The following is a 26,868-nucleotide window of genomic DNA, read 5'->3' as shown; positions in this document are numbered from 1 at the left end:
CTGGCTTGGCACAGGGATTTTATGTCATCAACCTGAGCTTCAGATCTCAGAGAGAGTGACTGTCTCAGACAGGTCAACCCCACACGTGACTCAAAGAGCAAAGATGACCCAGCAGTCCAGATAGACCTGAAAGTTTATAAGCCATCTAGCCCTCTGCCTTGAGGAATATTTTTATTCTTGTTCAAGTTTGTCGAGCAGAGTTTCCCATTTCTTTTTCAGGTTAAACCTCTTTTCCCCTTCTAGATCACTCTTTCAGCAAAGAGATTGCAGGCATCATGGCAAACTGGATTCTTGATGATGACTCACACTGTCCTCTGCATACTCACATCTAAATATCACTCTGTGATTTCATCTAGTAGTAGAAACCATGTTAAGGACTGAAAATGTAGCAGATTAAAAATCTTCTAAAGGACATGTCATTCCAAAGATCTTTTGAAATCTTCTTATACTAAAGAAGAAAAAATCAGAATAGCTTATTCCTAAAAGAATGATATGAGGTCACCGTCAACCTTGCATGTGGACATGCACACACAACCCACGGCTTTCACTGTTGTGAGACGAAATCCAAACCTTTTTAAGAAGGAGGACTTGAACAACACTGCTGAGTGCTTGAGATGGGCCAAGTGAGGGAGATGAAGGCTTGAAATATGTTCATTGGATTTAGCAAAATGGAAGCTGTTGATGACCTCAGCAAAAGGAGTTGTAGTGGCAAGGGACATGCAACAGGCAGAATGGGGAAGGCCAATGGTTGACAAGCTGTGAGAGAGTGGACACAGTCCAGGAGACAGTAGCTATAGTGTGGCCTGGTGCTGGTGGGTGCTTTTACTTGCTAGTTTTGTGAGATGGACCTGTTGAGGATAATTAGAATTCTTAGGACAGTCCATGAAATTAACACAATTAGTTGCCTCTGGGAGAGTCAATGAGAGGAGAAAGAAAACCAGTGTCACGAAACTAAGGTCTTTGATTCAGGGGCAGATTCCATCTTTCCAGTAAGGATGTTGGCTCGAGCTTTGTGTAGCAACTGAGAGAATCCTGCCTCTTGGCTCCTGGTGATTCAATTCTGCTGTTTTAAATCTGATTCTGTAACCAAGTAAGAGCTTTCCCTAGGCCTAAAAACTTGTATCTCCAAAGTGGAAAGAAAGCTAATGATAATGTAGGCAAATCTAATTCAGTAGAGGCTACAGACCCTAAAACAGTTCGCCATAATGGAGATGCATAGAAGCATAACTACAAAAATCGAGGATATTTCTGCATGGTCAGGAACAGCAGCATGCACGTTATTCTGGGAGCTTCTGTGTTTTGTTTGGGGTTTTAGTTACGTAATTCTTTTCTGATTTTAAAGGAATAGATCCTGACCACAGAAAAGATAAAAATATTAGGTTGGTGCAAGAGTAACTGGTTTTTTGCAATTTTAATTGCAATTACTCTTGCACCAATCTAATAGATATCATTCCTAATCCCACACTCATAGATTCCCCATTTTTAACATTTTACCATACTGCCTTTAGAAGAGAATAAAATTAAATCATATATTTTATTGCTGTAGCTATTTTAATTTATCCTGAGTAATTTCTCATGTAATTACACATTACTTTTTTGGAGACAAGGTCTTGCTCTGTCACCCAAGCTGGAGTAGAGGGGTATGTAAATCACAGCTCACTGCAGCCTCAAACTCCTGGGCTCAAGCAATCCTCCTGTGTCAGCCTTCTAAGTAGCTAGGACTACAGGTGTGCCACCATGCCACCTTATTTTTTTTCTTTTGATAGAGATGGGGTCTTGCTATGCTGCCCAGGCTGGTCTTGAACTCCTGGCCTCAAGTGATCCTCCCACCTTGGCTTCCCAAAGTGCTGGGATTACAGGCGTGAATCACCACACCTGGCCAATAAGTATTCTTTTTAAACAATATTTTAACAGTTGCTTAATATTTTATTCTTTGAGTGCCTCATAATCCATTTAACTGTGTCACCATATTGAGAAATGTAGGTTGTCTCCAACTTTTACCACTGTGAGTAATATTGCAATTAATGCCCTTGAAATAAATCTTTTTCTGCACCTGATAATTTCCACATGATGTAGTTACTTTCCAAAAACATTTATATCAGTCTATATTCCCACTATCACTGTATCGATGTATCCTTTCTTTGACGTCCCACTAGCAATGAGTATTTTTATTTTTTTAACCTTTGCCATGTCAATAAGTGAAAACATCTCCTTTTCTTGGCATTTCCTTGAATATTAGTGATAACTGATATATTTTTACATATTATTGAATATTTATATTCACATAAACAATTGTTCCTTACCTGGCTCTATGAGGAATACATTCAAACTGAAGAGCTTGCAGTCTGGAAAAATTTTAACTCAACAGTTTAGAAGCAAGCACTAATCAGTTGAATAGCTTGAAGGCTGGATATTCATTTTAAAAGTCACCAAACAACATCTGGCATTCCTTTGTGAGCAAGGGCTGTTAGCATTGAAAGATGTTCTCCTAGCTTTCAGATTTCCTAACAGAAAGACATGATGATAGGAAAGGAACTGGGCCATGGATCCAAAATGTACCCTGAGGGCCTGTGTAGCACCATCCTCAAAGGAGACACCAGAAGCTAGAAATGAACAGTGCACTCCTGGGCAATGCAAATCTCTATTTTTCCAAAAACGTTTTAAATTCCCAGACTGTCAAAAGTCTCAACTGTTTTCCTGCCAGATGGAAAAAAAAAAGAAGCAAACTAAAAATCAAAAATATACCTTTTATGTTGCATCCTCTATGATTTATGAGATTTTCACTGCTCTGATTGGGTAAAAGACTGAGGTCTCCAAGGAGCTACATGGAACTTCTACATTGATAAGTATAGCTCTAAACCTAACTAAATGTTAATATTTTAATATTATGGTAGTCCTCCCTTATTCACAATGTTGCTTTCCATGGTTTCAATTACGCATGGTCATCTGAGGTCCAAAAATATGAAATGGAAAATTCCAGAAACAAACAACTCATAAGTTTTAAATTGCATGCTGTTCTGAGTAGCATAATGAAATCTCACACCATCCCACTCTGTCCCACCCAGGACATGAATCATTCCTTTGTCCAAGGTATCCACACTATGTACTACCCCCCACCCCGCCACTTAGTCACTTGGTGGCAATCTCAGTTATCAGATCGACTGTACATTGTATTACAGGGCTTGTATTCAAGTCATCCTTATTTTACTTAATACTGGCCCCAAAGTACAATAGTAGTGATGCTAGAATACTGTTATGGTTATCCTATTTTAATATTAGTTATTGTTGTTAATCTCTTACTGTGGTTAATCTATTAATTAAACTTTATCATAGGTATGTACATATAGGAAAAAACTTTAAGTATATATAAGATTCAGTACTATATGCAGTTTCAAGCATCTACTGTGGAGGTCTTGGAAGGTAGCCCCTGCAGATAAGTGGAAAATACTATATGATATTGTAGATTTTAAACTCGTGTTTCCCTTAACTTAATGAATATAAAGGGATTTTTAAATAGAGATAATTTATCTATAATTAGATAAAAAATTCCTACCTTCAAGAAGTTTGCAGTCTAGAGGGAAGAGACAGACATAAGAATATAAACAATTAAATGTCAAATCAAGATAAATTACTTGAAGCTAAATGAATAAGTAAATAAGTGAATAGATGGATATATAGATGATAGATATAGATAGATGACTGATAAATACACAGATAGGTAGATACATAGATAGATGCACAGATAGATACATAGGCAGATAATGAGGAAAAGAGTACAAGAGACCACAGAGAGGCCAGGGCCACTTTTAGCTCAGGTGGCCCAGGAGGACCTCTCTCTCCAAAGATGACATTTCAACTGAGACTGGAAGCATGAAGAGTAAGTCATGCAAAGACCTAGGGCAAGAGATTCCAGATAGAAGAAACAAGTGCAAAGGCCCTGAGACAACAGAGAGCTTGATGTATTTCAAGAATGGAAAGGAAGTCAGTGTGGTTGAACCAAGAAGGAGGGTGGTAGGAGATGAACTCGGAGATGAAGTAGACATCAGATTATGTAGGGCCCTGGAGGACATTTTAAGGACCTTGGATTTCATTTCATTTCATTTGCAATACAAAACCACTGGAGGGCTTTAAGAAGAGATCCTAGCTCTCAAGTGTTTAACAATCTGCACAAGTCAATTGACGAATACACGTTGAGTTGAGGGTCCTACAGGAAATCAGAGAAGAGGAGGCTCCAGTGGTTAACACACATTTAATGACAGATGGGATATAAGCTGAGTCCCAAAGGAACATGGAAATGTGAATAGCTTCAGAGAAAAAGGTGAGGAAAACAGGAAGAGGAGCTAAGAAGTGGGAATCTTTATGGTCAGTGGGGAGACTTCCTTGTATCACATTGGATGGTCACTCACTTCTTGTCCATCTTGCAGGCCAGCCTGAGAGTTCCTGGAGGGCAGGGGCTATCTTTTTCTTCTTTTTGCCTCTACATTTTGCACACACAGTGCAGACATTAACTAGGTGCTCCATATTTATAGAAATTCACTGCAGATGGTGTGTACTGAGAGCAGTAAAGCCAAGAGTAGAGTGAGGCTGGGTGTGTTGGAGTCAGGCTTTATTGAGAACTAAAAATTTGTGGAGCATGTATAATAACCTATATCGACAAAATTAAAGTTCTATTGGTCCATTTATTGTTGTATCACATGAAATGGCAGTTCCCTACATTTTGAAGGGTCTAGTTGGAATTATCTGACTTAAAATGCAGACTCTTTTAATAACAGAAATTTCCTTTGGGTGCAATGAAATAAATCTCAAAGAAACAGGTGGCCAGCCCCCACAAGAGCAAAATCTGAAGTACAAGAGAAGCCTGGCTGTGGGTAAAGATATAGAGAATAGAGAAAACAAAAGTAATTTCAGATATAAGCTCCAAACCCAGAGGCACAAAGGTTGTCATCCAAATTGCAGCTATTGACTTGGAAAGAAGTATCTCAGATGGACAACTCTATTTAGCATATCCAGAGTGAGTAGCTGCAGGGATGCATCCACTTAAAGATTTTCCTGCACAACCCTGGGGAAGCCAATTTGTTAATACTAATGTGAACAAGTTCATTTAGGAGACTCCTGCTAGAATTGGGCTTCTCCAGATCAGGATGAGGAAATTCCTACTGAGGCCAAATCTCTAGGAAGACTTTCAAGATTAGGTCACCTTTCTTCCCTGAAATCCTGCAATTTTCTTGCATAAAAAATATGTTTAGAAGGACCACGACCATATAGACAACTAGGCAAATGCCTAATTCTCCTCTGGAGATTATCCCAAGCCTGGGATAACATTATATGCAGAAAATATAGGCTGCTCCATTCACCTTTTTAAATACGGAGCAGTACGGAAAGCACTGGCTTGGAGGTCAGGACACCTGCCATCACTTGGGTGTGGCCTCAAATAAACCACTTCAGTGGTCAGGGTCTGAAGCTGCTCCTCTGAAAGCAGCTGAGTAAATGACTCTACCATGAGTATTCTTGACAGACAATAGATACATGTAGTTTGGGTTAAGTTTTTGTTTAATTAGGGACAGAATTTTTCCAAAAGCATATAAATGCTCAGCCTAGTGTTTTCAGGAAAAGAGAGATGAGAGAGGTGGCAGTTTGCCATAGAGTACAGAAATACGAAGAGAGACATGTCTAAGATAAGAGTGGTTCTTAGAAGATGGAATAATGTTCCCCAGAGATGTCCATGTTCTAATCTTCAGAATTTGTGACTATGACAAAGGGGACTCTGCAGAGGTGATTACGTTAAGAATCTTGAGATGAGGAGATTATCCTGGATTAGAGAATAGATTTGATATAATTACAAGGATCCTTAGAACAGGGGAGCAGCAGGGGATCAGAGAGGAGAGAAGATACTATGTTGCTGGTTTTGAAGAAGGAAAGAATCACAAGTCAAGGAATGCAGGTGACCTCTAAATTCTAGAAGCTGGAAAAGGCAAGGAAATAGATTGTCCCTGGAACTTCCGGAAGGTACACAGCCCTGCAGACTCACAGCTGTAAAATATCAAATCTGTCGTTTTTGGCCACTACATTTGTAGCCATTTGTTACAGCAGCCAGAGGGACCTAATACAAGAGGGAGTTGTGTGAGATATGTGATAGCATTTCTCTCTTTTGCCAGAAAGGCTTCCATTTCCTTCAGTGTCTTAGGAGTCCAGTTAGTGTTCTGTCTTGGGTGTAAGGACATGCTGAGATGAGCATCCAGCCAGAGTGGGTGCAGATTGTCTTCTGGGGGCTCAGATTACACATGGCATGAAGGTGCCAGGCTGAATGATCTCAAATACAAATATTTTATGATCTCATCATTTCAGAATGGCCTCTACAATCACATTTGGGATGAGGAGACCAGAATTTCTGTGCAAAAAGCCACCTTACGCATCTCTCATGAGTACACTTTGCAACTATAGTGTTGCATTAAAAAGTCCCTATCAACATTTTCTAAATGAGAAAATAGAAACCTTAGCAAGCTGTGGCTTACTCAAGTCTCACCCATAGCTTGTCCTACGGGACTGGGACAAAACCTCCGGTCTCCTGATTCATAAGTACAGAGTATTCAAACTATACTCATGGTATGATAGTGTGCTCTCACTTTTCAGTGTTAATTTTGGAAATCTGCATGTATTTAGAAATGACCTATGGGCCCATCATACTTCCCAATAACTTTCATATGCAGTTAAACTTCAAGTAACTGGAAGGCTTGGGAAATATGTTCTAACTAATTAACTTTTCTGGCTAATCAAATGTGAACCAGAAAAAATGTTGCTATATCAGTCTTCCATTCAAAGTTTTTCTAAACTTTAATGGTTCACTCTTCTTTGGTAAGCAAAGCATTGCAAACAGCTTATGATCTACTTCTGCGAATTGCCAAGTCTCTTACGGTCTCTTAGCTATATTTCGGGCACTGGTCACATTTTCAATGCCTACACTTATAGGTTGCTTTGTGGTTTCCAAACTGCATCCACAAGCATCATCTCATTAAATCCTCATGACAGGTTTACAAGGTAACTATTATTTCTCCTGTATTTCAGATAATAAAACTGATGCTCAGGGATTTTAAGATACAAACCCAAGGTCACACAGCAGAGTCAAAGCCCAGACCTCACTGTTCTGACTTCAAACCCAGTATCTCTGTAGACACAGTGGGTATCGTTGATTTCCTGAATCTATCTCAGCCATCTAATATACCCATGTATCAGTCAGGATCCCAGCAGGAAGCACGTGGCACACTCAAGTCTGGTATTTTGAGGAAAGTTAATGAAAAGAACTGTTAATATATATAAAGATGAGGGCAGTGGGCAGAGAAATCATGAGGCAAAATGCAGTTCCAAGGGCTAGAAACATGAGTACCACCCTCTGCCTGAAATGACAGGGGGGATAAAGAAAGAATTATCAGAACCAGAGAGAGATAGGGCTATGTGGAGAGGGCCACCTGGCTGGAGCCACAGCCAACCCACAGTGACCTGGCAAAGGGAAGCTAGGGATAAACACCTGGCCTCCCTCTCTTCCATCCTCCTGATCACCTGCTGGTGCCTCCCATTGACCAATCCAATCAGAGGGCAAGGGAGCATGTCAGCTCCCCAGGACACAGCCAGTGGGCTGCTGGGTGGATCTGGAAGGACAAGCAGAGGACGCTCGCACTCCCTGAAGCTGCCTTGTGCCTAAATTCCTGATATTCTGTAGATTACAGTAATTTATTTTATGGCCATAACAGCTACCATTGAACTAAACACACACTGGGAACTCATTAAATACTTTTGCAATGATTAATACTAATTCTTAAATCTTTTATGGTGGCATAGAAGGATTAACTGGTTTTTGGTATTATTTGTCCCTTCTAACAGAGAGGTTTCCCAGTAATATCTGATTAATGAAGAGTTTTTCATTTCCTGAACTCTGGTTTTGTTAATATTATCTTATATACAATGAATAACACATGACACCAAGCAGAGACCTGAGACCCTAACCTGGGAGACCCTGATCTGCGGGAGAAGAGTGGAAGGTGATGTCAGACTGTGGCCACACATGCAAGGACACCTAGCCCCAAGCAAAGACCTGAGGCACTGGACCTGAGGTCCACGGAAAAGGAGAGGAGAAAGTGATGTCAAACTGTGATACCCTCCCTGACTGGGGCATCGAAGGAGAAATGTGGTATCTCAACGCTCAGTAACCAATCTCTGAACAAGCCTCTCCTTGCTTCTCCAAGTAGATGCTCTTGAGAGTGTTTTCACCACAGTTTCCAACAAATATATACACAGAGAGTATTCGCAACCCTGGAGTGTTGACAAACAGGGGAGCAGAATGGGAAACTATTTGTGTAAGTAGAAATATTGTCCCAGACCAGGTAAAAGTCAATTGTTTTCATAAGTTTTTTTTGAAGAATTATTTCAAGCAAACAAAATTAAACAGGTTTCTCTTTATTTTGTTCTGCTTGGTGTTGCAAGCAGATGAATTTTTAATTTACCTATTTACAGGCAATCATTATTTATATCTTTAAAGAATTAATTGTGGAAGTGCAGGAATGAACACATCAGAGTCTTAAGTTTCTACCTCAGATGTACAGATATCTGCCCATTTCAGAGAAAACAGCCTCAGAAGAAAAATATAATTGCTTTGTCTAGTGCATAGTAAGGGATCAGTGACATATCATCAAAACTGTTTACATCCCCCTTCATAAGAAAAGTGCACAACTTCGCCCTGTGCCATGTGACTCACCTGCCTTCTATGGGAGGAGGACACTTCTCACCCCACTAACTTTGGGTTGGCCATATGACTTACTTTAGTTAATGGGAAGTCAATGGAGCTGCCAGTTCCCAGCAGAAGCAGTAGAGACATTTTACATTTCCACCAGTTGTGCCACGAAAGAGCAGCATGCATCAGATAGGGATTGCTCCTTCAGCCTGAATCCTGGAATAAGAAGATGTGTGGAGTAGACCCCCTGTCCAGATTGGGGAAAAAATCTGAAGCCGATCCACTGTCTGGAGTAGAGCCACAGCAAGAGACAAACATCACCATTGTAATATTCAAATTTGGGGTTGTTTGTTACTACAGCAAAAGCTGATTAATATACTCAATAACTTTTTAGAAACAAACAAACGAAACCAACAAGCTTTGAAAAGGAAGCTTAATTGGTGCAACCTTATTTACATAGCTAAAATATGCAGTCATTATAGATTCATACTCCCCTTTAAAGACATTTCAAGTAAAACAAAGTTGGCTGTGTCTGAGACTCCACATAGAATATAAACAGGCTAGCACGTCGTTAAATAATACGGTAGGTGATCAAAAGATATTTGAAGTGGGTTTGATCAAACACTTAGCAAAGATACAACTGAAAAAATTAGCAATCTGAAAATCAGGAACCCTGGTCTTAAAGCCAATTGTACATCTGAGTGAATTTGTCAGGCACCAACATTGCATAATTTAAGAGGCATGTGCTTGTGCACACGTGCACGTGCATGTGCACACACACACACCACACACACACACACACACACACACACACACACACACTGGGCCAGATGGATCAAAAACATCTCCCTTACCGCTCTGTCATGGTCCAAAAGTGCCAGCCATGATGAGCTGCAGCCTATTCAAGAAGTACAAATCAGAATGTGGTTGAGCTAGAACCTATCACATGTGAAGCACTGTTGATCACAGAAGAAATTGAAGACGTTTAGTCTAGGAAAGATAAGACCCCAAGATATATGTTAGTTGCTATCAAAAACTTGAAGACTTATCCCATAAGCAGATTAACTCTAATCTGTATAGATACAGAGAGCAAAACTGCAGACAACAGAAGAGAGTTACTGGGACACACATCTCAGTTTAGTTTACTAGGATGTTCTGTCAGAGCTGAGCAGACCCTGGGATTAAGACGCATCTAGCCTGTACCCGGCCACGTAGTATAAAGTCAGAGCGGCTGACATGCAAGCACATCCCCAGTTGTGGTGCAAACATAAAGCCATATCTGGTGAGCCTGGAAGAAGTAGAAAAGTAACAGAAGCAAGGGCTTCAGGACGGGATCCACCATCAAAGCTTATGCCAGCTGAGTGAGCCAGAGTAAGCCACAGGCATAAAAGTCAGAAGGGGATCATGTTTTCAGGGATAGGGTGGTAACTGAAGGTGAACCTACCATGGTCTAGCCATCCCAAAGGTATGTGTGCATCTTGGGGAAAAAAGTCAAAAGTATAGAAGAATGAGAGGAGGCATAACATCCAAAGGCCTAAGCAAATCTACTGAAGGGCCCCTTTAGATAAAGGAAAACAGGAAAGAGGAAAACCATTCTCCACAAGTTTGAGAAAGGTAAATAAGAATCCCTTGGAGTGGAAGTACCAGGGTGTACAGTCTGCAGCCAGGAGAAACCCATGGGAGGTTCCACAGAAAAAAGCCCTGATTAAGGACTTGGCATCAGGCCAAGGGCCCTCCGAGAGCTGCCTAAGGAGGTGAAGGTGGTGGGAAGGGTGTCAGCAGCAGGGAACAACAACAACAACAAACACCTGGTCAGGGGCCACAGCAAGGTGATGCTAGCTAACGCTCCCACTGCATGCACTATATGCCAGGCACGGTACTAAAAGCTCCACACGTATTAGCTCTTCCACTCCTCACCACAACCCTGTGAGCTAGGTACCACTGTGATCCCATTTTACGGATGGCAAAACCGGTGCATAGTGAGGTTTGCCCAAGGTCACTTAGTTAGTAAAGGCAGAGCCAGAATTTGCATGCAGGAAGCCTGGCTCCTGAATTGTGTTCTTAACCCAGAGCCAGAAGCTCAGCCCAGAGGAAGAAAAGCAGGGAGGTGGTGAGAGGGTTAGCCAAGACCTGGATGTGGGAGTGGGCAGAGACCTCAGAAGGGTCCTCAGATCCCACAGTCACCAGGTGGGGCTCAGAAAACCAGGCAACGTTTACTCTAACTGCAGCCTCATTTTTCCTGGGGACATCAATTAAAAGGATCTTGTAGCAATCCTAACTGTCCCACCACGTGAAAGGGCTGCTTCTATCAGCCAATGTTCCCTGCTGCCCAGATGTTCCAGAAAAAGCTGGACAACTACTCATCGAGTGTGTCATGAGGGATTTTTGTAGTCCCTTAGCATATTTGCAAAATCAGGCAGGAATGATTACTGGCTGTTTACTGTTTTGTTAGCCTTCGTTTCCTTCCTCTCCTCACCTCCAAAGGCAGTCTCTAGCCTAACTCGATAATCCTACTCATTCAGTGAACTACTAAACTGTAATTATTTGCATCCTGAAACAAACTTGCTTTTATCATCATTATCCTTGGAGCCCACTGAACCCTCGAGCATGCCAGCAAGCACCACAATGATGACTCTCTTCTCCCAGAGGCCCTGTAAGACTTCCTTAGTTATAGCTGTGAAGTATTTTGAGAAACCTGAATTAAAGTGCTAGAGAAAGCACAACACACATTTATTGCTCATCTTGGAAAGACAACAGCAATGAGTTTCCAAAACTATCTTTAATTAACATAATCTGGGGGTAATGAATATGGATATTGCCAATAGTCACCTAGAAGCATGTTTTCTTTTGTACATTTTGTTCTCTCCAGTAAATTTCCTACCAAGAAAGGAAATGGTCCCAACTCCCTGTCTGCATCAATAAAGCAAGCACTCAGGGGAATTGCGTGAAGAGAATAGGACCAGGGGGCATTCTTGCCACCCTCAACCTTTGCTTTTGGTTGATTCTCCACATTTTCAATACGGTTTCTAATTACCAGGAATACGAAGTGCAAATAGAAGCCATTACTTTCATAAAAAGGCTGGTTTGTTTCTCAGTGTCCTTGTGACAGTTTTTGATGAAGGCTGAACAGGACAAGTAGCCCAGGAGATATCTCCAGACAGTGCCGCCTTCATAGTCATTGCCTGCCGAGGAGAGCTGTTAAGAGGCCCCATGACCAGCCCAGGGAAGGAAACCGGAAGTACCTGTCAGACTGGTGGCCTCCTGTGGAAAACAGCAATATCTGGTTTTCCACATGGAGCATTTGTCATTATGCCCGGCATGGGGCAGGGAACCTCAATTCTGCTGTGCTAGCATAAGCTGGGGCATTTAAAGAACCCCTGTATATAGGCCATACTTCAGGCAAATTACATTAGAATTTTTGGGATGGGGCACAGGCACCAGCGTTTCTGAAAGATCCTTGGGTATTTCCAATGTGCAACCAAGATGGAGAGCCACTGCCAAGGGGTCTCAAGACTGGAAACCCATTCACCACCCCTCAAAAAGAGGACATGAAGCCCACCTGCATTTACCACAGCCACAACCTGCCGTGAGGCCTCTCTCCTTGATTCCAGCAGCACACAGCTTGTGAGGTTCTCCTGGAGCTGGCTGACAATTTTTCTCCTTCCTGCATAGTGTCCTGTGTGCAGGCACTGCCCTGGCTGCAGAGTCCCACTGGCTTGTAGATCTCTGCTTACTTGTCGGCCTCCCCCCTGCAGCAGGTCCACACCCCTCGCCTTTTTACATCTATCCCGGGCTGCCTTAAAGGATCCCAGGGCCCAAGATTCTGCCGCAGCTACAATGAGCTTTTAGAAAAGTAAGTCATCTTATATTGCTCACCTGAATAAAAGCCTCCAAGGGCTTCTCACTGCACTAAATATCCAAATCACACCCCTTTTATCTTGGCTGACCAGCCCTCTGGCAGTCTGACCTCTACACATCTTAAGTAAGAGAGCCCCACGGAGCCTAGGGCCAAGCTCTGGCTCTGGTGACTTTGGGTAAGTGACTGCCCCTCTCCCAGCCTACTTTGCCTCATCTGTAAAGGCAGATATGTTGTGAGGATTTAATTAGTCAACACGACACTCAAATCCTCCTCCTTACCCCATACCAGTCTCAGTTAGATCCCAGCAGATGCAACACCCGCTCTATCCTCTTGAACCACAACGTGAGGAGCATTTCCCTGATATCTGGTACAACTGGCTTCTTTGCACCACTCAGGAGCCAATGCCATGTCCACAGAGACCTTCCTACCCCTTTATCACCCCCATTTTATTTCCTCTAAGCCTGTACTAGTTTGCTAGGGCTGCCATAACAAAGTATTGTGTTGGTGAAAAAGTAATTGCGGTTTTTGCAATTTGTGCTTTACTGCAATTAATTTTGTGCCAACCTAATACCATGGACCAGATGGCTTAAGCAATAGAAATGTATTGTCTCACCATTCCGGAGTCTAGAAATCCAAGACTAAGGTGTCAGCAGGGTTGGCTTCTTAGGGCTATGAGGAAGAATCTGTTCCCTGCCTCTTTTCTAGCTTCTGGTGGTTTCGTGCTGCCTCTTTTCTAGCTTCTGGTGGTTTCGTGGCAATCTGAGGCATCTCTTTGCTTGTAGAGGCATAACCCCCATGTCTGTTCTCCCCGTGTGTGTGACTTTGTTTACAAATTTCCCCTTTTTATAAGGACATCAGTCATATGGACTAAGGGCCCATTCTACTTTGGTATGACCTCCCCCCAACTAATTACATCTATAATGATATTATTTCCATATACGGTCACATTCTGAGGTGTGGTGGCTAGGACTCCAACATTCTAATTTGGGGGGGCCACGATTCAGCCCATAACACAGTCTGTATCCCTCTCTGAAACTGACTGATTTTATTTGTCAGCCTGTGTATTGCCTCCTCCCTCTTCACCAAACGTCAGCACCATGACAGCAGGACCCTGAATGTCTCATTTCCCACAGCAACTGCTACCTAAGGCTGGGCTGACACAGAGAAGATGCTTTGTATAGTTTCTTGAATGGATGAATTAAAACTAAAGCAACAGGCCAATTTTCTGAATAAAAACACTGAAGCCACAATAGTGAAGCTACTACTCAGTTATTAAAAATGATGTTTCCGTAACTATTGATGTGGGAAAACATTCTAACATATTGTTAAGCAAAACAAGAAAGTTTCAAATCAGAATAAATGATATAACATTTATAAAACACACGCATACACATATACATGTCCATTCAAATAGGTGTGTAGTTACATAGAAAAGGGTCTGAAAGAATATAAATCAAGTTGTAGCTAGCTGGGTGGTATTTTATTTACTCATGTGGTTCTTTGTTATTTATATTGTCTGACTTTTCTGCAATAGATATGCGATGTTTGTGTAAAAAGAGAAATAATAAAAGCCAAGCTTTTCAGGGAGAAACAAAAAGAAACCCTCTCACTTGCAGTGTGATTTGGGCGTCCACTATCTCTCATCCCAGGCTGCAAGCTCCACGGGAGCAGGGACTATGTCTTTGCATCTACAAGCCTCACGCCATGCTTGGCACATAACAGGTGTTCCTTATATGCTGGCTGAGTGGAAATAGATACGTGGATTCACGTCCCCACAAGACCTCAACCAAAGCAGTTGTTCTAGCGGCCTTCTCGGTAAACATATGGTATATTTTGTTGCCAATACGAAAATCTTTAGAAGAAGAAAGAGGAGAGGAGGAAGGGGATGCGGAAGGGAGGAATGCAGACACTCTAGCCTGTTAAATATCTCTGGCATGTTATCCAACTGTAGTGATATCTAAGGTGTTGTCAAGAATAAAAACACAGCACGAAGCCACACTGTCAAAGCTAGGAAAAAATTAAACCAGAAAGGCTGTCACCCAAACCTGTGAACCAAACAGCCACATTTCGCCTGATTCTTCTAATTAGTGTTTGAAAAGCCTTTAGAAGCAAACAAGTGCTACATTAAGTGCTTAGTATTCATTAATACTATGAGTAGATGAGGTAGGCAGGTACTTACTGATTATATAAATGTCCTGAGCTTGTCAGTACAGTATTTGGAATCAATGTCTGGTTATACTTCAAAAATTCTATACATTTATGAGTTTTATAAATTTTATAGTTTTTATAAATTTTCTGCAGCTTCTGGCTTCCAAAGAAAGTAGCCTTATATATTTGCAGTTCCTAATTTACTAAACTTTAGAAATTACCTAACACTGTAGTTCTCAACTCTATCAGATCCAACACCCCTTTTTATAATAAATACTTTGTCATACCTCCTTTTAGTATCCTGAAGTGAAATTATTGATCATCTACCTATATACAACATATTTCAGTGTGTAAATACCCAGGCATATCCAAATGATGGTTTCAGATGCTTGCACTAGGTGAAAAATCACCGCAAACGTGCCCGTTCCAGATGGCAGGCTGTTCCAGGGTGCGGCATGAGAAATGCAATACCACGAGTGGCATTCCCATGGGGTCCTTGGTTTTCTGAAAGGGCAAACAACTCCTCTTAAGTTCCAAACTAAATACATTATAATCTTCCTTTGATTTATTCTATAGTTGTATTCCTGGAAAATTCAATTTACTTGTATATTAAGGCTATCCAAAATATCCTATGAGTTTATATGTAAAAGAGAGTGACTTGCCAGGCTCAGATCATCATAACCAGGATTTTTATCTACAGGAAAGTCAAGCAAAATATCTAAAAGTTGTGTGACAACATCCCACACATCTCACATCTCAGGGTCCCCCCAGATGCCAGGAGTACTCCCCACCATTCCAATGTTTGAGAGTAAAAAAAAATTCCCAAAACATTTTTTATTTCATTTGGGAGCCCAGTGCCAAAATAACCCATGGGATGGCATGGCCCCTCTTGAGACTCATGGATCTAATTTTACATTTTTATGTTAAAAAACATGTAGATATCATGTCCCCTCAAAATATGCCCAAGAATCACAGACCAAGTGTTGGCAAAGTAAGAGGTAGATAGAGTTGAGATGGATGAGCACTTTCCATACGCCAGGCATTTTCTTAAGCTCCTTATGGACGTCACTCATCTAATCTTCACATCAACACTAGGAGAGAGACTTTATTGTACCATTGGACAGTTGAGACTGAAACACAGCCATGGCTTACCCAAGACCACAGAGCAGTAAGTGGCAGAGCTCTAACTCAGACCATCCTCATCAGGATGACTGTGCAACACAGTGCACGTGCCGACAGTCCTTTAGAACTGGAGAGAAGAGCAAGGAGAGTGGAACCATGGAATCCTTCCGTGTTATGAGCACACAGGTAGACCAGTTCTACCAGTTCAGGACATTAACCTCCAACCATCCTTCCAAGTGAAGGTTTGTTTCTCACTCGGTCTCATCTTCTGCTTTCTTGTGTTTTTCCTGCAGACATTCATGCCCAGGAGAAGGCTGCACTGGGTCCCTCTGGACCTTTCCTAAAAGGGAGATCCCTGTTCACTAGATGAGTTCCAGAACCATCCACTAAGGCTTTGTAGCTCCCTTCCATCAGCTGACCTTCACTGCATCCCCTATCGCTCAAGATGAGTGGCTTCTTCACCTCGCTGGATCCCCGGCGGGTGCAGTGGGGGGCTGCCTGGTATGCAATGCACTCCAGGATCCTACGCACCAAACCAGTGGAGTCCATGCTAGAGGGAACTGGGGCCACCACGGCACATGGAACTAAGCTAGCCCAGGTACTCACCACAGTGGACCTCATCTCTCTTGGCGTTGGCAGCTGTGTGGGCACTGGCATGTATGTGGTCTCTGGCCTGGTGGCCAAGGAAATGGCAGGACCTGGTGTCATTGTGTCCTTCATCATTGCAGCCGTCGCATCCATATTATCAGGTAAGTGTCTCCATGCAGGGAAGTACTGTGGAAAGTGTGCTTACCAGCCTGGTCACTGTTCATCTCCTTTCTCCGGAGTATTTAGTGGTGAGATGTATGAAGTGGCAGAAAAGTGGATCATCATGCTCTTTTTTGCCTTGACTGCCAGGGAGGTTAGGGCCAGGTTTTGACTTAATTATAGTAGCTTCCTTTTTTTTTTCCTTTTTCTTTTCTTTTCTTTCTTTCTTTTTTTTTTTTTTTTTTTTTTTTTTTGAGACGGAGTCTTGCTCTGTTGCCCAGGCTGGAGTGTAGTGGCATGATCTCAGCTCACTGAAACCTCCACCTCCTTGGTTCAAGCAATTCTCCTGCTACAGCCTTCTGAGTAGCTGGGATTATAGGCGTCCGCCACCACGCCCGGCTAATTTTTGTATTTTTAGTAGAGACGGGGTTTCACCATTTCGGCCAGAATGGTCTCAAACTCCTGACCTCAACTAATCCACCTGCCTCGGCCTTCCAAAGTGCTGGAATTACAGGCATGAGCCACCGCGCCTGGCCTTCTTTTTTGTTGTTGTTTTTTGTTTTCTGGGTTTTTTTTTTTTTTTTTTAAACAGAGTCTTGCTCTGTCGCCCAGACTGGTGTGCAATAGTGCGATCTCGGCTCACTGCAACCTCCACCTCCCGGGTTCAAGCGATTCTTCTGCCTCAGCCTCAGCCTCCTGAGTAGCTGGGATTAAAGGTGCGTACCACCATGCCTGGCTAATTTCTGTACTTGTAATAGAGACAGGGTTTCACCATGTTGGCCAGGCTGCTGTCATACTCCTGACCCCGCACTTTGGGAGGCTGAGGTGATCCGCCCGCCTCGGCCGCCGAAAGTGCTGGGATTACAGGCGTGAGCCTCCGCTCCTGGCCTATTTTTTCAATACAGAGAATTATTCTGGTTCTCATACACCTCCCAGCTTCTCATTCCCTGTCATGTTCTAATGACTCTGTTTTAATTTTAACTCTCCTTTACACCAGAAGACAGGTCAATCCTCTTGAGGGAGGGGGGAAGGATACAGCTAAGATATAAATAATAAAGATAGGCAGAGCAGCAAAATGACAAGTCAATAAATCTGATATGATTGGGATTTGATAAACCTCAAACTGGCATCGAGCCCCCAAGGAGAAGGAAGCCAGGCCAGGAGATTTAAAGCCCTTGTGAGAATCACAATGCGCCATCTGCCACAAACACCTCCACAGATTTATAGCCCACAGAGACAGGTCCACTAGCAGCTCTTTGTCTCCCCTTGAGAAAGAATCAAAAAACTCATTTTTTAAAATAAGGTGCCAGGACTCACATGCCAATACTTTGTAAAAATGGCTCTCCTATTGCCTTTTCCCCTTCCTTCCTTTTCTCTTGAGTAGCAATCTACAGTATCTTCCCAGAATTGCTGGAGTAGGCCAATGGACAACTTGAGACAGGAAAACCTCCGGCTTTTTGCAAAAGCATGAGGCTTTTCTGGGTTTTAGGGATGGCAGATCATGTGGGCCAACCCATGTACTGACAATGAAGGTCTTGATCTCTTCAAATATTTCAGGAGAAGTGGGAATTCTAACTTATATTAGGAATTCTGTGTACCAATGTGTGCCATCATAAGAAAAGCATTACATTAATATCATACATGTAGAATAAATAGTGCTCACATAGAACACAAAGACAGACTACAAGCATGCAACCAGAAAGTGTGCTGGTTTGTATTTAACGTCTCTTTAATTTGATAAGGAAAATAAGCTGAGTTTATTAACCTCCTGTCATGTCTTCTCTTTCCTGTTGGTTTTACCATTTATCCTCTTCTCCTGGTCATCCTCTTATAAGCATGAATACCCAAATAGTTGAGGTTTCTTCAGAATTGTGGGGTTTTCTCTCCTATTGATGAAAATAAATTATTTACATGGATGAATTTTGGGAATACTTGCAATTCTATTAATGTGATAGCAATTACCTCCAAACTTTTTGACCGAGAAATTGACTCACCATGAGTTTCTAGATCTAAACATGTTATCATGTGGAACAGAATGTTGATAGTAGGACAAAAGGCAGCCATATACCCAAAGGGTTCCACAGAAGGCACAGGGCCAGTGCATCAGATTAATGAAGACCACACAGTTTTCAATAGATCTCATCCTATTTTGACCCAGTCTCCCAGACCACAGTGATTTTTGTGAATGAATTACCTGTGTCTTATTCTTCACAGGATACATTACATCTGGAAACCAGAGCCTGCCACCTACCCCCATCACAGTGCTCATGGGCAGTATATAATCTAGACTTTTCCACTGCTCACATGGAGAGCCTGAGACTGGCCCAGGCTGTGTTATGCTGGAGCCAGCTCACACCAGCTGCCAAGAGTACTGATTGTGCATACCTCTTTCCAGCTTTACATTCAATGATGTCATGCTGTTAACTTGGAATCAGCTGTGGAGGGACTATGTGTTTGTTGTCGTTACTGTTGTTCAGAGAGTCAGTTGTTAAACCTTTACCAGCACATCACTAGCCCACCTCCACTAAAGACCCTGGTCCTGCCCAGTAATTGAGGCCTTCACCACAGCACCAAGCACAAGAAGAAAAAACCCTACCTCTCCCCAAAACAGGATTCCTCCTCTCCACATATGGCCCCATCCATAACACTTCTCTATACTGTATGACTGACTTATCTAGCCACTGAGGCCATTTGGAATCCTCCCAGAGCCCCTAGTCAGGCCAGGACCAAAATATCATAACTTATGCCAATGTTAGCATATTTATAGCAGGTTTCTTCAAGCAGAACTCTCACTCTTATGATTGTTGGTCACTAAACTAAAGGAAGTGCTGCTCCAGTGTCTTCTTTCCACTTTCACATCATCATCCCCATATTGCTTCACCTTTGGCAAAACTTCCCACTGCTTCTCCATACAACGATAATCAAACTCCCCTATATCTTCATCCTTTTAAATACACGGTCCTTTTCTCCTTCTGGTCTTAATTAAAACCTGGCTCATCTGAGGGTGAGTCCAGTCTCCACAACTGTGCATTTATCTCCAGCAATAATTGCTGCTTAGTTGCAAGAATTAAGTAAAGAGAAAGTTGAGATTAACTTAGATTTAACTTTTTCCAAGCAGAGAGAGAAAAAAGTAATGAGGTTAAGAGTATTTTCAAAGGAAGACTAAACTGTGCTGAATCACATAATCTAGGCTGAATCAGAAGGGAAGTGAAAACACAAGAGTGACGATGACTCATGAAAAGTGATAGAATTGGTAGAAATTGGAATTGTCAATTAGATCAAGATATTGCAATAAAAATACTGGGAAAGTGAGATAGAAAGCTAGGAAGTGATGGAAATGATAAACAGTGGGATGTTTGAAATAAAGATTTCAGAAGTAGTATAGCAATCAATAACATTCAGTTTAGACTTGAAACCTGGTTCAGCCACTGACTAGCTGTGAGACCTTGAGTAAGTTGCATAATTTCTCTGAACATCAGTTTCTCCACTTTAAAAATAATAACACCTACTTCAAAGGATTGTTGTCAAGACTAAAGGAGATGCATATTAATTGCCTGGTGCATTGCTGAGCACATAGCACTAAATAAGTGGTTATTATTATTTTGTGCCAAACCCTAAATTAGGTGCTTACCAGAGAGTGTGACCCTTAAAACTCTTTATCTCTTTAAAGTAGGTTTTATTACCAACAATTTCACATATGTGGAAAATGTGTAAACCGAAGTTTAAATGACAGAACCCACATTCAAATCTGTTGATAGATAGGTTGAAAGATAATGTCAACAACTCTCAACCCTGGCTATGGGTTTAAATCACTTGGGAATTTTTTTTCTGTAATAATGAAAAATGGATTTTGGAGTTCAGTTTTATTGAGTTATAATTACATATCATAAAATGCATCCTTTTTTATATACACTTCTATGAGCTTTGGTAAACACATATAATCATGTAAGCTTCACCACAATCAAGATGCAGAAGAGCTCCATCACCCCCAAAATAATTTCTCCAGGCTGCCTCTTTGTAGTTAATCCCTCCTCCCACTCCCAGCCCCTGGCAACCACTGATTTGTTTTCAGTCCCTATCGGTTTGCCCTTTCCAGAACATTATGTAAATAGAATCATTCAGTATATAACCTTTTAAGTTTGCTTTCTTTTGCTTAGTAAGATGCATTTGAAATTCATTCATGTTGTTGTGTGTATCAGAAGGTTGTTCCATTTTCTTGCTGAGTAGTATCCTATTGTATGGCTCTACCACCATTTGTTTATCCTTTTACCAGTTGGAGGACAACTGGGTTGTTTCCAGTCTTTGGCCGATGTAAATAAACTCACTGCAAGTATTTACATGTAGGTTTTTATGTAAACACAAGTTGTGGTTTCTCAAGTAAGTACTTAGGAGTGAAGTTGTTAGTTTGTATGGTAAGTGAATGCTCAACTTTATAATAAACAGCCAAGCTTTTTTCCAAAGTAGCTGTATTATATTCAACTTGCACGGGAATATGTGAAAGTTCCAGTTCTTTGCCAGCACTCAGAATTATTAGATGTGGTTTTTCATGGTTGTTTTGTTTTTTGTTTGTTTGTTTGTTTTGCCATTTTAAAAGGTATATAGCAATGTTTCAATGTGGTTTTAATTTGCATTACGCTAATTACTAATGATGTTAGACATCTTTCTATGGGTTTATTTGTCATCCATGTGCTCTCCTTGGTAAAGTGTCTATTTAAATCTTTTGCCCTCCCCCATTTTTTTTTTTTTTGAGATGGAGTCTTGCTCTGTCTCCCAGGCTGGTGTGCAATGGTATGATCTCAGCTCACCACAACCTCCACCTCCTGGGTTCAAGCGATTCTTCTGCCTCAGCCTCCCGAGTAGCTGGGACTACAGGTGCATGCCATCACACATGGCTAATTTTTGTATTTTTAGTTGAGACAAAGTGGTTTTACCACTTTGGCCAGGCTGGTCTTGAACTCCTGACCTCATGATCTGCCTGCCTTGGCCTCCCAAAGTGCTGGGCTTACAGGCATGAGACCATGCCCAGTCCTTTTGCCCCTTTTGTAATTGGGTTCTTTATTTTCTTATTAATAACTTTTAAGCATTCCTTATATATTCTGGAGACAAGTCCTATATTAGGTATGTATTTTTGCAAATACTTTCTCCAGTTTGTGGCTTGTCTTTCAATTTCTGTTTATTTCTTTTTAAAAATACTGATGCCCAGGCACCACCTCCAGAGTTTCTAATTCAGTTGGTCCAGGGATTGGAATTTTTTAAAGTTCCCCAGGGAATTCTAATTCTAATTACTTTTGCACCAACATAATGGAAACTATTTGGACAGCACAATCTTAAGAGAGTTTTTGGCCTTGTGGCACCATTCCCCATGCTATGCAAACCAGCTTATAACATGAAACAAATCTGACTCATAGAGCAGTCTATTTTCTTTACAATTTGTCAATCTGGGAAGTTATAGCAACTTGCCAAGCTCCTCCCACTAGTCCCACCCCAGCGTTATAATTGCCCACTGCCTGTCACAGGTAGAAGAAAACTTATCAGAGGAAGCAGCTTGTGCTTTGTCCAAAAGGTCTTATCTACTCTTCAATAGCTCAGTAGGCCACAACCAGACCCCATAGCCATGCCAAACCTAAAAACCCTTTTGTATATTGCAGATTGTATAAACCAGATAGAGGAAATAGGTTTTTTTTCATCATGGTTCCCCCCTACAGCCTTTTGGAGAGACTGAAGGGTGGAGGCAGGATGGTTTACAGAGGTTCTCTAATGTAGCTGGCTATGGATGAAACAAAGCAAAGCCATTGTGCCAGTGACATCCAGCCATTCAAAACCCCAAGAGGCTCTTATTTGAGTAGTGGAAGAGAGGCAGATTTAACTTTTTTCCTAAATTTATATCCAGTCCTCTTTTAACATTATTAAAATTGTTCCTCAAACAGAATATAGGTCTGAATCACTCCTAAGCTCATACACTGTCTATAATAACCCTTCAAGCCCATTTCTCAAATGTTTTTGGTAAGGATTCAACAACAGTACGCATACACAGCGTCAGTCCTTTCCCTGGTACACAATACTTACAATGCTTGTCATCTACTCATAAGAAATGTTTGGCAAAAATCTAATAAGATAAGGTTCAGTAAAAATATATTGGGCTCCTGCCACATATCTGTCCTGGGGCAGTACCAAAAATAGGCAAGAAATTGCCTCTTCTCTATTTCCAAAGGACCCATTGCTATTGGGTCCCATTGCTCATTGATGGAGATGAATGCCAAATCTGATAAGTGACTATGGCAATAATAGTCATAACAATGTAATAGTCGTAGTGGCAACTACCACTTACTGAGTACCTACTTTTTACCAAAAGAGTTCTAAGTGCATAACCCATTATTTTACTTAATCTTCACAAAAACCATATGTGACAAGTGGTGTTACACTTACTGCATATTACAAACGAGAAAACAGAGGATTCTGAAAGGTTTGGCTCCTTTGCTTAAGCCTCCTGCTTAAGAGGTGACAGTGTAAGGAATGGAGTGAAAGCAGTCTGACTCCAGAGCTCACTTCTTAATCATTCTGCTACTCGGCTATTGTATTAACAGATTACATTACATTCAATTGCAGACAACAAAACACCAAAATAAGGGAGAATTTCATTTCTGTCCTGTGTACAAGAAACCTGGAGAGAGGCTGCTGTTGTGGCCTCTCAGACATGGGGACACAGGCCCCTTTATTTTTCTGCTGTGCCATTCAGACATTTGGCTTCCATTGCAAGATGACTCAAGACCAAAGATGGCTGCTGAAACTCCAGTCAGTATGTCTGAGTTCCAGAAGGCAGGAAGAAAAATGGAAAGTTGGGGCAGGTGATTCCTTACCTTTCGGTCCCCTTTTTTTTGTTTGTTTGTTTCATTTTTGAGATAGAGTCTTTGCTCCACTGCCCAGGCTGGAGTGCAGTGGCACGATCTCGGCTCACTGCAACCTACACCTCCCAAGTTCAAGCGATTCTCCTGCCTCAGCCTCATGAGTAGCTGGGATTACAGGCACCCACCACCATGCCTGGTTAATTTTTGTATTTTTAGTAGAGACAGGGTTTCATCATGTTGGCCAGGCTGGACTCAAACTCCTGACTTAGGTGATCTGCCCGCCTTGACCTCCCTAAGTGTTGGGATTACAGGCACGAGCCACCGTGCCTGGCCCCTTTCTGTCCTCTTTTTAAGAATCTTTCTTATAAGTCCTTCCCCATTTCTCCCACTGACATTGGCCTAAACTTGGACATCTGGCCACAGCCATTGAGGCTGAGAAGTATAGTCCTCTAACTGGGTATATTGCCAACTCCAGAATTACAAAATTCTGTTGATGGGAAGGAAAGGAAAAGCTGGCTGTCACTGCCACATCTCTAATGCATGCAAAACCCTGAAGCCTTCCAGTTTGCTGAGGTCAATTTTTTCTGCAATATTTAAATTGGTTCTGATTTAAATATTAAATCAGAAAATTGGTTCTGATTCCCAATTTACAATGGGAAAATCTAAGGTCCCCCTCAGTAAATCTAGGGAGTTGTGAAGCTGACCTTCCTCTTCACTATTCTGGCTCTAAGTCTCTGCTTGTACAGTCTCTGTTTCCACTTTGCATTTTACCTCCTACCTGCTGTCCCCTTTCTTTATCATCATTATCAAACTCATCTCAACAAAGCATCAGTAATGCAAGATTGTCTGTGCCTTAGACTTTTATGGAGAGTTTGGACCAGAGATGGGAGATATAGTACAGTCAATCCCAGCAAACAGCAAGCTCACACTTGAATATAGGACACTGCAATTCTCTCTACCTTTAGGGAACATCCACCAACCCTCTCTTCTTCTTGGCACCAGCTTTTAGCCCCATGGATAGGCAGCCTTTCTCCTATAACCTCACCTTCTGCTCTGCTCATTTTCAAGCCCTAAAACTCTGTCCATATCCTACCAAGCAGTTATTTCTTCATCATCCCCCAAGTTCATCCTGGTCATTCTCCAAAGAATATCTTTCCCCAACCAAAATAATTTATTGAGATAATTCACTAAACAAAGAATGTTCTCAAAGGAGGGATTTGGGTGCCATGCTGGGAAGGTTAGGTATCATTCTCTAGGCACTAAGAAGCTCAGTAACATTACCAGACACGTACTTTAGTAATACAGTGGAAAGAGAATGGAGGCAGGGAAGCTGTTATGCACATATTGCATAAAACATACAGGAGATATGAAGTCCTAGCCCCTGAAAGGCCAAAAGGAAGCTTAGGATGAAGAGAATTTGGGCATGAGTAGATGAGAGACAAGGAGGGAGGGCAAGAAAGGCTCTTTCTAGGCAAGAAAAGACATATAATAGAGAAATTATTGAAACAGTGTCATTAAAATAATAGATTTTACAACACAGTTCTGGTGCCAGAAAATGAAAGTAGAATCAGAAAACTCTAGCGAACAAGACCACCACAGAACACCACAAGGGGTCTAGAACTCATCTTTGCGTGTAGCACACCGTGGAAGGTGCTTTCATGTAGCACCTCCTTCCCATCCTCATCAACCCTGTGGAGGGAGGATGACTTTAGTTCTGCTCTACAGATGAGGAACCAGAGTCAGAGGTTAAAGGAGCTTCCTGAAAGTCCCACAGCTATTTAGTGCCATGCCAGAACTCAAATCTATGACTGTAGGATTCCAAAGCTCATGCTCTGCCATTTCAGCAAGCTATCTCTGAGATCTTTGTAGCCAGAAAATCTTTCTCATTAGATGTGAGTTAATAAATTGTGATCAGTTCCCATTGATTGGGTCTAAAAGGCAATGAAGGGTCATCACACTGAGCAGTATTTTTCTCGGCACCCTTAGTTTATGATTTGGCATTAGGGTTTATAATTTGTGTTTCCTGCCATCCTCATTTGATCTTTGGCACCTCGTGATCCATCATCAGGCAAGCTCATGGTAATGGAATCCCTGGGGAGGAGGTAAGCGAGCAGAGCCCTGTTGAGCAGATGTCTCTCCACAGGTTCCCAACCTCCTCCTGGGCTGGTTCTTGCAAAGCTCAAACGTAGGCTCCCCATTCCGGTATTCATCTTGGGTTTGAGTTTCATGATCAAAGAAAGATTTCTAAAGACTCAGTCTATATAGATAGTCTGACAGGTTCCCTTGTTTTATCTTTCAGAACAACAAACGATTTTCCCTCCTCAAATTGAAGACGGCTTTGAGAGGTCAAACAGGAGGGTTGGTCCTTTGCAACTCCTCCATGATCTAGGATTAGTCATTCATTCCACAACTTGCATTTGTTTGTTCCCTGAAATACCTCTGGAAATTGCTATTAACAACACTGGGGAGTGGAAGAGGCAGAATATTGTGAGGACGGGAAGGAAATGCAAAGATGAACAAATGCATGCCAGTCCTCAAACCTCTGAAAGACTAGCTATCTCAAATGTCCCAATACACAGCCATATGTCAAAATCATAATAATGATGCAGCCACTCCTGATGCTTATAAAGTCTCTAAGATATAATTTAGCAAGCACATGATAAATGTTAGTTCATATTATTATTACTACTATCAGTTTTATTGTTATTAGGCAAATACTGTGCACCAGGCACTGTGCATACATTATCTCATTTAATTCTCTCAATCTTCCTATCACGTGGATATTAATGTCCCCATTTTATGATTCATCATAAAACTAAACTTGAGCAGTTTTGCTGTGCCCCACACTAGCTGAAAACCATTTGCATAATCCCAAAAAACCCTACAAAATAAATGCCATTATTATACTCATTTTGCAGATGACAAAACTGAGGCTCAAAGAGGTTAGGTGACTTGTCCAGAGCCACAGGGTGGTCAGTGGCAAAGGCTGGGTCTAAATATGATTCAGCCTACTTCCAGAGACCATGACCCCTATGCTGCTTCATACAGACACAAACTTCCAAATTTATTATTTATTTATTTATGTTTGAGATAGGATTTCACTCTGTCCTCCAAGCTGAAGTGCAGTGGCATGATCGTGGCTCCCTGCAGCCTCAAACTCCTGGGCTCGAACGATCCTCCCAATTCAGCCTCCTCAGTAGCTGAGACTATAGGAGTGCATCACCACACCAACTAATTTTCTTTCTTCTTATTTATTTTATTTTATTATTATTATTATTATTATTTTGTAGAGACAGGTGTCACTATGTTACTCAGGCTGGTCTCAAACTCCTGGCCTCAAGCTATCCTCCTGCCTCAGCTTCCCAAAGTACTGGGATTACAGGTGTGAGCCACTGTGCCCGGCCCACCCCTAAATTTAAAAACTC

General features: G+C 41.7%; 1 protein-coding gene across 1 annotated transcript in view; it reads left to right on the top strand.

The window, feature by feature from the left end:
- Positions 1-26,868, top strand: part of SLC7A14 (solute carrier family 7 member 14) — a 123,557-nt gene that overhangs the window by 39,874 nt on the left and 56,815 nt on the right. Inside the window, exon 2 of the mRNA XM_054480987.1 lies at positions 16,145-16,600. Within this exon, the coding sequence (XP_054336962.1) occupies positions 16,297-16,600 (304 nt within the window). The 5' untranslated portion in view covers positions 16,145-16,296. The remainder of the gene's footprint in view (positions 1-16,144; positions 16,601-26,868) is intronic.

This window comes from Pongo pygmaeus, chromosome 2, assembly GCF_028885625.2.
Source record: "Pongo pygmaeus isolate AG05252 chromosome 2, NHGRI_mPonPyg2-v2.0_pri, whole genome shotgun sequence".
Taxonomy (NCBI): domain Eukaryota; kingdom Metazoa; phylum Chordata; class Mammalia; order Primates; family Hominidae; genus Pongo; species Pongo pygmaeus.
This window is presented reverse-complemented; position numbering and strand designations above follow the sequence as displayed.